We start from the raw sequence: 11,945 nt of genomic DNA on the forward strand, positions 1-11,945 counted from the left end.
CTGTTGAGACTGGAGCGAGTCATATTCAAAATAATGCAAAAAATAAATCCGCAGATAAAACCAATTATCCTCATTCATTGCAACCGCAGCATGCCTGCTTGCCGACGTTCAAAGGAAAAATATATCAAAGCACCTTTTGCGTTTGAATGTAGCACGAATTTAAACAGCTTGACAAATGATTTAGCTAATTGATTATAGCCTGTACAGCAATTGTTGAACATTTACCTGTACAAGTAGCCTACAGACCAATTTCCATAGTGCACATCTTATCAACAGTTTGAATGTCGTGTGTTTCTGCATTGACAAATACCGTTCAGCACAATGATTCATGCCCAATTAATTTCCCCCGTTAAAGTGTTCGCCTTTGTTACACTATTTGGTTTCATGATGTAGCCTATGATAAACACCATATGGCCAAATACTCAGCTAATGTTATAGGCTATACAATTTCCCCTCTTAAAGACAAGCTGGTGTAGCTTATTAGACTAGGCTACTATTAAAATGCACCGACGGTAGCCTTGGCTATGTGTAAAGTAAGCTATCGCATGATTTCATGCACGTAAGTTCATGCATCTGTCAAGTTCGTACAGGGCCTCGCACCCCCTTGCGACGGCCCTGCAGCTCCTCCTAAGACAGCGAGGAAAAAGTTAAAATACGCGATAAACCCGGGAAAAGTTGACAGGTTTGTTTCGGTCCCAGTGATTATTTGTGAAATTGTGCAAACGACAGCCTTTTCAAGGCATTTCAAGGAAGGAGTCGTAGCATGCAAGCTCCCAAATTGACCCAGTAGACAGAAGGCATCAATAGCCTAAATTGTTGGGACTGGGGAGGGTCATGCGTTTTTTCTCAATCACTTTGGAGTGTCATAGAAAAATGTCTTGCTGGCGAGGGAGGGTCACGTCTTTTTTGACTAACGCTCCCAAAACTCCTCCGGTAGCCCCTTAAATAAATAACGAACGGTCCCTAATTGATTATAGCCTGTAGGCCTACACCAGCAATTGTTGAACATATACCTGTACAGGACATTGACAGTAGCCCAGCCTAACAAGCAGATGTTGCAAAAAAGACGCAATTAATCAGAAATAAATAATGTAATCTGCATCGCTTTATTTAACAAACTGCAAGCAACAAGAGGGTTGAGTTCGCTGTGAGGCCAAACCCAAGAGCAGAGCCTATCTGCTAAGGCACTCAATAGGCTATAACAAGCTGTGTGCGCCTGGAAAGACAATAAGATGCTTTCTGAATAGCACAGCGAAGACGGCTCTGGTCATCCCATACCCTCCCCCCACTTCCTGTAGCCTACCATTATGACTTTGCCGTTTTGGGACATTAAGCTTTTTCACGTTAAGCCCCCCTCCCCCACCCCCTTCTTTCACAAGCAGTGGGGGAGCGCGGGGCACAAAGTAACACTTTTTGGTAGACAAAGGAGGGTTCTCCGCGCTTCTGTCGTTTGGCCACAATCCGGTGCAACCAGGCCAGGACAGATATTTTAGAGCAGGGGTGTCAAACTCATTTTCATAGAGCGCCGCATCATTGAATTTATAGGTTACTGAGGGCCACATAATCGGCGAACATGTGCATGCGCAACCATGAAATCGGTATTGCAGTATGGCTTATTCAAAATTAGTGTGTAATGGTCCTAACCACTTTAAAACAGTGTGGCTGAAATAAAAAACAAACAGCCTACAACAGTAACATTTTCAAATGCAACTTTTAGGCCTACAGTATTAGTTAACAACTGATCAATATGCATTCATGGACTGACATTGATGAGAATAAACTGCAGTCAGTAATGTGCATAAAAATGTCCATAACACATATCACCACTAAAATTAACTGTGGCTAAGAAAGGTACTGTGTGTGTGTGTGTGTGTGTGTGTGTGTGAGAGAGAGAGAGAGAGCTATGGTACGTACACCCACCCACCCCCACCCCCGCAAAAACAAATTCACGCGTGTACAATATTTGTCCGTTTCCCGGTTTTAGGTCCGTGCATTGCAAAAAAAGTAGCCTACATAGCATAACAATATCCACATGCAATAATACAACAACAACGTCTACGATGACCTATTAATTTGGACAAATTGATACAGCCCTATAACTAAAGTTACCTTTAGTTTTGTTTTAGCGTACCGTGACGTCTGGCTTTAAACAGCTGTAATCTAACGTTCTGACAAGCACACCAATTGCCTACCTTGTTCTTGCCCATCTGGAATAACTCCTCTAGCTTTGCTGCCTCCATCATTTCTGTTTTCGTTGTTTAAACTTGTGATATCCATAACTAGTGAATTAGCCCAACATTGTGTGCTGATAACCATATATAGATAGCCGAGTAAAAGAACAAGTAGCCTAGTTGTGCCTGCGTGCGTATTCTGTCTTTAAAGTTTAATAATGTTCTGCACCTTTTACTAAAGAATAAAGAAAATTAAGAAGACATCTGAGCTGCTTTGGCTAAATATTTCTAAAATCATTTGAGTTTCACTAGTCACATGTTTTAACAAGCAACACTTCTTATTGAACTAATAACAGACGTGTGTCGAAAATTTACTTTATTTTCCATACGGAGAAATAACATATGCAGAGTCTACCAAGGTCAATCTTGCCAAAAAAGCCCTCAAACCTGAAAACACATGAGGCAAAAGTGCAAAAAATCACAAAACTAACTAAACTAACACGCGCATATTTTTGTATTGCAATCATTGTAGCCTACAGTTGTAACAGCGCGTAACAGTCGTTTTACTCCCCGTATACGCTCATTATAAAGAACGTTTAACGTGTCCCAAAAACAGCTATCAATTAATTACCAAACGTCTTATAAACAAGTATTGCCAGGAGCAACACCTTGCAAAAAATGATAACAATAGGCCTAGGCCTTTATATGGCTCTGCTCCTGCCTAGATTCGAACTCAGAACTGCCTGAAAGTTGCAGACCTGTTCTGGATATACGTGCATTAACCCACTCGACCGTCAGACAACGCTATCTGCTTCAAGTAGCCTATTAGGTAGGAATGTAGCCTACACTGGTTGCTGTGGCACAGTCTTGAGTGACCAAATTCGTTTCCTTTGTCATATGAATGCTGTCATTTTGTTAACATTACTGTTAAGGAGATGCTGTAGGCAAAGGCTATATTTCAACCTCGTTAGTGTAGTAAAAAAAAATCAGAACTATTCACAAGGTTTCTGGGCAGCATATTTATGTTCTGTTAGCAAGCGAACTTCTCATGACTACCGACAAAGTAGCCTACTGCCAGCTGACGAAGCTCTCATTTTAAAACATTACTGAGAGACAGGCACTGTACAATCAAGAAATCTTGCCACTGAATCCAAAACTATGTTAAACATTATGTACAAAGCTTAGGCTACAGTGGACTAGCATGTTGCAGGGGCTGCTAAAAACACAGAGAAACGCTGAAAACTCGGCCAATCACAGCCCTTGCTGTCGAATGCGCTGTCCGGTTCGACCGTGGAACGCCACAGCAGACTATGCTGCCCCCAAGCGGCTGCAGTTGTACTTACATTTCACCCAGCTGCGTGAATCACCTTGATCGTGAATGAAGTGTCAATTTTTAACTGGGACCCACTGTAACCCAGTTTACTTTGAAAAGCACGAACACTATCATAATAGTTTGTAACGAGTTTGATAACATTTCGATAGCGACTAGTCTACCGTCAGCACGCTGCTGCAGCTGAGGCGAGCAGCAGCAACAGACCAACTGACGGATTCCACCGAAAATTAAATCAAAATAAAATAAAAAATATATTCTCCCCTTACCACCCGCGGGCCGGATGTGACATACAGTCGGGCCGGGTCCGGCCCGCGGGCCGTAACCCTGGCATCACTGGTCTAACCAATTGGACAGTGCATTGCAAGACTGTTTTGATTGCATTGACTGGGAGATATGTCCATTTGTTACATAGATGACTACACTGAGGCAGTCACAGGATTTATCCTAAAGGGTGTTGTCTCAACTAAAACAGCCCAGGTCTATCCCAAACAGAACCACCAAATCGCTTAGTTGCCAGTTTCACCAAAGCGCTTAGTTGCTTGAATCACAACAGTTGCCTTGACTTTGCACACCCTCAAAGAAGCAAAATGTAAACAAGAAGACCAGCTAACACTGTCAAGAAAGGTCTGATAAGTAGAGCTACCCTGGTCTCAACCCTAGTCTGTGCATGGATCCTGCACCTCCTGTCAGCTTGACTACAGGTAGAGAGAATGGGCTCCAACACTTTAGTTTCCTTGACCCTCAACATCGGTGCCCTCAGAGATGTGTCCTGAGCCTCCTCCTATACTCCCTGTGTATCCTCAACTGCATGGCTATGCATAACTCCATCCTGGTCATGAAAATAGCTGACGACACCACTGTGATCAGATTGAATACCAACGATGATGAGACGGCCTATAGGAGTGAGAACAACAACTTGCCACAGTAAGGCCAGGAGAATAACCTCTCTCAATGTTGCTAAGATCAAAGAGCTGATTGTGAACTTCAGGATAACAAAAAGATTAGCTGGACCCCACCACCATCAATGGTTCTACTGTAGAAAGAGTCAGACACTTCCAATTTCCTTGGCATCAACATCACAGAAGACCTTACCTGGTCACTGACCATGTAGTTAAAAAGGCCCAACAACGTCTCCCTCAGATGGCTAAGAAAGTTTGACATGAGATCTAAGATCTTAAGGACCTTCAACAGGGGCACTACAGAGAGTGTTTTGACTGGAGGCATCACTGCATGGTACAGAAGCTGCAATGCCATCAAATGTAAAGCACTGCAAAGGGTTGTGCATACAGCTCAAGGCATCTGTGGATGTGACTGTACAAGACTTGAATGGACTGTACAATAGGAAATGCATCAGTAAAGCCAAGAAAATCAATAAGGACCCTAGCCCTCATAACCACAGATTCCATCAACTGCTTCCATCTGGCAAACGGTATCAGAATCAGAATCAGCTTTATTGGCCAGGTTTGCGTATACAAACAAGGAATTTGACTGCTCTCAAATATACAAAAACACTGTTCAAAATACAATGAAATATACAAAAATATACAATAAGCTTCTAACCTTTATGCAATAATAATATACAATAAAATACACAAAAACTATACAATAAAGTTCCTAACCTTTTTTGGCAGGTGACCCTATTGTAGCCTAAAGGCTCAGACCTGCACACTCAGCAACAGCTTGCCAGGAAACCAGGCTTATGAATAGTGAACAATGAAAGCCCGTCTGTCTATGATCTCTTTATCTCTCACTCACTCAGTCACTCACTCCCGAGGTCCCCAACCTTTTTTGACAGGTGACCCTATTTTAATGTCACAAAATGTTGCCGACCCCAATCATTCACAGCACGTTGTGAGAGAGAGAGCACATTTCATCTCTGCTGTAACATCCAGTTGAGAGTGGCATTTCTCCAAATGTCCTAGCAAGCTAAATTGTTTGTTTGACCAACTTGCCTGGTTGTTTTGCTACTTTGTTTGGAACGTTGATCAAGCATTGCAACACGATGCTCTCATGCGGGATGTCCAAGTTTATTTTTACATAGCTAGATTGTAATGAAGGATCCGATTAGTTACTAGTTATTAGCAACTTGGATATTATTAGGGTTTTCATATTTTTTTATTGAATTTATTTGGTCGATCTAAAATGCACGGTCACTGGTGAATAGCTTACATAAATTTAGGGGTTTATCCAGTCCACATTGGAGGTGGTTTTGTTATCAAACGTCGGGTGCCTGGGGCAAAAAGGCTGTTCTTATGTTTCTTAATCAGTCATGGGTGTGTTTTGGGCGTAACATCCTTTAACCAATGAGAGTGGCATCTGTCATTCCCTTTAACAGCAAGCAGGGCGACAAACAGCGCATCGGTATTTTGATGGTCACAGGGCATTTGATTAGGCTATTATTATTTATTGCTGTAATGTTGAGGAGCCAAAAATCCAAGAGTTTTACTCTATACAAGTATAATGAGATGTAATAAAGTATTTTGAATATATGATCAAATAATGTATGAAATTCATGAATAATCGGTGCTATCAAAATTAATATGTTATTTAGCACATTAAGAAATGAGTGCAACATCTCAGTGATGTTTATCTCAGTGATCACTGATCATATTTTGTGCATAATGCTATTACTACACATGTTAATATGTGGCTGAGAAGGCTTAGTATGTACTGCTGCGGTGTAGTGAATGCATATATCAATAATATATGTTTTCCTGCTTAAAGATACTCTCCAGCAGTTTATTACAGCCCTAAATCTCTTCTGTGTTCCTCAATAAGTATAGAACAACAATGAAAAAAATCATGGCCTTAAAATCTTACTTAAAAACTTAAATGTAACTTCAAACCTTCTTCCTCATTTCAGAGACCAGGATCTATCTGGCGCCGGCCCGATTCACATTTGTACCGATTTGTTCCGATTCACATCTGTACATTCCAAGTACAGATGAGAGGAGTGGGTCTCTCTGTGTGTGTGCGTGTGCGTGTGTGTGCGCGTTTATGAGAGAGCACAGGACAAGGACAAGCCGTGTCAGTGCCACTGCATAGGCCTGTTAACTAACGAAAGAAGATCATATCTACATGAAATATAAACAAAATAGAAACGTATACGAATCATTAAATGTTTACAAGGCTGGAAGTTCAACATATATAGGCCTACTAATGTGATTCAAATAGTTAAATAAAAAATATTTCATTCATCAATCGTATTCAATCACCTAATGCCATCATAACATAGGTCTGAGCTCCAGGAAAGAACAGTTTATGTTTAATGTATGTAATTTTGTGTTGGTCATACTATAGAATGATATATTGCTTGTCTTTGTTGAATAAGACAGAAGATAAAGTGTTTAAAAATAATCGCATCGCAATATTGGTGGGAAAAATCGCAATTAGATTATTTTCCATAATCGTTCACCCCTAGTCTCAGCCTTGTTGGGACATGGTGGCCATTCTCACCAACCATCCATTACTCCATCCATCTGGACCATCTAGGGTTGCACAGCACTCATCTGTAAACAAAACTGTTTGAAAATTAGTCTTCATGTATTCCTGAGCCCACTGCAACCGTTTCTGCTTGTGAGCATTGTTTAGGGGTGGTGGAATAGTAGGTTTATGCACACTTGCAGACTTCTTGAGGATCCTACACCTTGAGGTTCGCGGGACTCCAGAGGCACCAGCAGCTTCAATTACCTGTTTGCTGCTTTGCAATGGCATTTTAGCAGCTGCTCTCTTTATCCTATGAATTTGTCTGGCAGAAACCTTCCTTATTATGCCTTTGTCTGCACAAACCCACCTGTGCTCTGAATCAGCGACAAATTTCTTCACAGTACGATGATCACGCAGAAGTTTTCGGGAACTATCCAATGTTTCAGACCTTGTCCAAGGTAGTGCACAACTTGAAACCTGTGGCATGCTTAATAATGTGGAACATCCTTCTTAAGTAGTTTTCCTTTGATTGGGCTCACCTTGCAAAGTAATTATCACAGATGTCCGAGATTGATTTCAATGATCCAAAGAGCCCTGAGACCAATACCATCCATGAGTTTAATTGAAAAACAAAAATATAAATGTTTATGAAACTTAAATCCAATAATTTGGAACACAGTGTATTTGTGGTGGTAGCCGACTTGGACAGCGAATGTATATAGCACATAGAAAAAAATAATTGTGTGTCGGTCAATGTATGGCAGCGGTTCCCAAACTTTTTTCCCCGCGGACCACCTTTTACTTCCTGACTCGGCTCGCGTACCCCCGCCATCCGACACATAAAACGTAACACATTCTATTGACGCATTCCAGGCATCATGTTTAATTAGCCGCCCTACATGATAACAAAATCAAAATGTGCAACTGGTCTATGAGCTTGCACGCTAAAAAAAACAGTGTGGAGAACAACATTAGACTGGTTAGATAGCACCTCACTGCGAACCACGCACTGTGGATTTGGGCAATCTGTCTCCCAATCCACGTGAAGCCTAGGCCTATATGCCTCATCATACTTTCGTTTTCTTCACACAGTCTTTTCTGTCTCGTCCTTTCTTTTATCCCCCTGCTCTCCACCTCCACCGTCATCATTCTGCCCTCCATCCCATCGTTACCTGTCTCCTGCTCTGTTTCTCTCGCTTCTCCTCTTCGATCGCTTTAATTAGGCCTTTTGGACAGTGTCCCTGTTTTTAGCCAGTTTTCCATGTTTGCGTAGCCTTGAAAACATAGCCTACTATAGATTTTACAAATGTTTTCCTTTAATTTCACGTTTCCATATCATTATAACCCGAATCAAAATTATGTATTATTTATTAATTAATTAGATTATTATATTTATTAATTAATTCATCATTTTTAACACCTTTCCGACATTGCCCTTTTCATCTCGCGTACCCCCTAGTGGCAGCTTGCGTACCACAGTTTGGGAATCCCTGATGTATGGGAAACACTGTACAGACATGTTATCAAGGTTGAAGGCATCTTTACAAAATAATTGTACTTGTTGCACATATATATGTAAACATAGATACAAGCAGGTTTTAGCTCAACTAAAAACCAGAGTGCATGTATCATGTAGGTTTGTATCTCATTCTTCTGTCATTTTTTTTTTACTCTACAGGTTTCAGTAACTTTTGTAACTTGAAAGAACATGAAAAGACACACTCAACGGATAAAGAATTTACTTGTGACCAGTGTGGCAAGTCTTTCAACATGCACAGAAAGTTGCAAAAGCATAAAATTCGTCACAGCGGAGACAGACCTCACAGCTGCCAAACCTGCGGTAAGGAATCTTAGAATTTCCCTTATGTCTTTTGAATGAGAAATTCTTTACATGAGAATTGAGAATGATAAAGTAAAATAAATGAAATAAAAAGCGATAAATGTGACATCAGACAGTCATTGCAGCAAAGTGGCGAGGAGTAGATGCTCCAGTGAATGGAGTATGTGTATGCTCCAGGTGGTGGCGTTTCTTTTTTTGAATTTGAGTGAAACCTTTTCACTGCAAAGATGCCACCACCTACTGGCCGGGCATATGCATTAAAGTGTTTCTGTCTAGATGAGGTTATTTTTTGGAAACAATGATATATGGACGCAAAACTTTTTGAATATGTAAAGGAAAAATGCAGTTTTCAAAACATTTCATTCTCGTGTGGATGAGGCCTGAAACAGTATCTATTCTATATGTGGAGAAAAGGTGTGTCTGTGAGATCATTTGCCCAAAGTTTGGTCATACTCATGTCAAATCATATTACCATGTGAGGTCATATTACCAAGTATGTCATAATGTACAAACTATTGCCAATGAAACCGGTGTAAAATTAAGAATTGTGTCTACATAGTTGATATCATTCATCCCCATGTAGCCCCCAGGTCCCTCAGATCCTCCAGCCAAGGTCTCCTCGGTCCCGGCTTAAGCAAAAAGGTGACGGAGCCTTTTCTGTTGCTGGCCCTCAGCTGTGGAACCAACTGCCACTTGACATCAGAAATCCCCCTTCAATCACATTATTCAAATTCAGGCTCAAAACGCACCTTTTTACATTGGCCTTCCCTGTGTTTTAATTGTCTTACCCTATTATGTCTGTAATTAAGTGTTGTCTGTTGATGTCATCTTAGCTTAAATCATTGATCTGTATGTGTATTTACTTATCTATTTTATTTTATTTTATCTTATTTTTTAAAATTGTTTTTAGCTGATTCACTATGTACAGCACTATGGTCAGTGCGAGCTGTGGTTAAATATGCTCTAAAAATAAACTTTACTTACTTACTTTCTGTGTTTCCATAGGTAGGAGCTTTGGAAGTACAGGTGATCTACGGCGACACATTCGTTCACACTCGGGTGAAAAGCCCTATTCCTGTGAGATGTGTGGTAAAAGTTTCACACGGTCTGCTGTTCTCCGTCAGCACCACAGTATCCACTATAAATCTGTCACAGGAGTTGGTCACAGTTCTGACAGGAAAGAGACTGATCAAGCAAACAAACCTCCACAATCCCACCCTGCAATGACTGTCAAAGCACTAAGAACTTTAAACCAACGTTATGACTCCCGAATTCAACAAATACACACGGCACCTCCATCTGATGTTCCCACTGAACAAAGTTCCTCTTCTACAGTCATGGAGTTGCAGCACACTGTGCCCAGACGCATTCTTGCTGCTCACTCTGGCAAATACCCTGTTTCTGACACTAACTCAAAAAACCCACTTTCAATTGAAGTTTCCTTCTGCCCCTTCTCAGGTGACCATGGACCAGCTACCAGCTTGCAAGCTGCAGACCCATAGCACCAACTCCGCTCTCTCTTCTAGTAATCACAGTGGATCAACTAGCCAGACCACTGGTAGTCTCACTAAGAGCAATGAGCATATTTTTGAGCATATCAGTGTAACTCTGGAAACTTTACATGAGGTCACTGCATTCTAACATTTTAAGAAATTTCAATTCAGTTGAGTTTTAATTACTTTTATAGCACCAATTGAGCTGTAGTGTTTGAAGTCACAAACTATTGTGGTAAAAGGTGTAGGGCTGAATTGACAGAATTTCTAAAAATGTGCTTATTTAAAGTGCTGAAGGCATTTTGTGTTAATTCATGACATACATGATTTAATGGGGTATTGAAGGGTGCTGAAGTAAAATCTGCTTTATGCCCAACTCATAAATGTCCCATAATGCCTCAACATTGAGAAATCCAATATGGCTGCCATCACCAGGCTGAAATCTATTGAAGCATTTTTTGACTAACCAAGATAGAAACATAAATGAAATGTGGTTTTCATGCATGGGGAATCAAATATGAAGAAACTGCTTGAAACTCATACTGTATTGTGAAAATTATTACCATTAATGATAAATAATTAATCAACCAAATAAGATACAGAACAAGGTTGATACTAATTGTTAAGAAACAGTTTGAAATAGGTATTTGGTTGTTTATTTATTTAAGTACTTTTTAACATATCTACTCTCAGATTGTTGTTGTATATAGTCCTTCATAGTGTGTACAGGTAGATCTGCACACATCGACACATTCCCAATCATCATCAGTCTTCTGCAGGTTACCAAGTTTCCTACAGTTACACACACCCTGATGCATTATATGCGACTTTTCCTTTTACTTAGATTAAAAGATTCAATCTCAAGTCAGTCTCATTCAAGACGCTAGTGCGGGTATTTAATTCATGGTCTCAAAAACAGATGAATCATCTGAAGGTACAACCATACACATAATCTGTCACACATTTGAACTTCCTTGTCTTCTCCACAGGGAGTGGAGGCAGAGCCACACTACTCACCAAGCCTGTGTAAAAGCTTTTCTGGGCACTTAAAATCGCAGCTCTCCTACAAGCTGACAAGCTTATCAAACTTATCGCTGCGGCCAACAAAGTGCTCAACCATGGCTTAGGTACGGTGTTCATTTTAGGACATCCTCAGACTCAGGTGTCAGACTCAGAAAAACATCGGTCATCTTCAGACAAAACAGCCTCAGCGTCAGAAAAACTTCTGTCATCTTCAGACAAAACTGCCTCAGCGTCAGAAAAACCAGACTCAGGTGTCAGACTCAGAAAAACATCTATCATTTTCAGACAAAACTGCCTCAGCTTCAGAAAAACTTCTGTCATCTTCAGACAAAACTGCCTCAGCGTAAGAAAAACCTCTGTCATCCTCAGATAAAACTGCTTCAAACCAAACTGCCTCAGAAAAAGTGGAGTCAGGTCTCAGAAAAAACGCTGTCAGAAAAAGTGGAGTCAGGTCTCAGAAAATCACGTCTCAGAAAAAACGCTGTCAGAAAAAACAGAGTCAGACGAAAAAGTCTCAAATGAAAAGTTATTGTGGGGACAGAAGAAGACGACGGATACAGAACGGTGAGTTTAATATTATGCTTAATACGTTATTCTGTCACTGGCAGGGTAGGAATTTCACGACGGCCGTGGTAGCCCCTTGCGTTGGCTGTGAAGCC

General features: G+C 40.7%; 1 protein-coding gene across 4 annotated transcripts in view; it reads left to right on the forward strand.

The window, feature by feature from the left end:
* Window positions 1-11,139, forward strand: part of zbtb49 (zinc finger and BTB domain containing 49) — a 44,755-nt gene extending 33,616 nt beyond the window's left edge. For all 4 annotated transcript variants that reach the window (XM_042074615.1, XM_042074614.1, XM_042074617.1 and 1 more), the window contains 2 exons: window positions 8,609-8,770; window positions 9,776-11,139. In XM_042074615.1, coding sequence (XP_041930549.1) covers window positions 8,609-8,770; window positions 9,776-10,272 — 659 coding nt within the window. In that variant the 3' untranslated portion in view covers window positions 10,273-11,139. The remainder of the gene's footprint in view (window positions 1-8,608; window positions 8,771-9,775) is intronic.
* The last annotated feature ends 806 nt before the right edge of the window (window positions 11,140-11,945 follow it).

The sequence above is a fragment of the Alosa sapidissima genome, chromosome 20 (genome assembly GCF_018492685.1).
Source record: "Alosa sapidissima isolate fAloSap1 chromosome 20, fAloSap1.pri, whole genome shotgun sequence".
Taxonomy (NCBI): Eukaryota; Metazoa; Chordata; class Actinopteri; order Clupeiformes; family Clupeidae; genus Alosa; species Alosa sapidissima.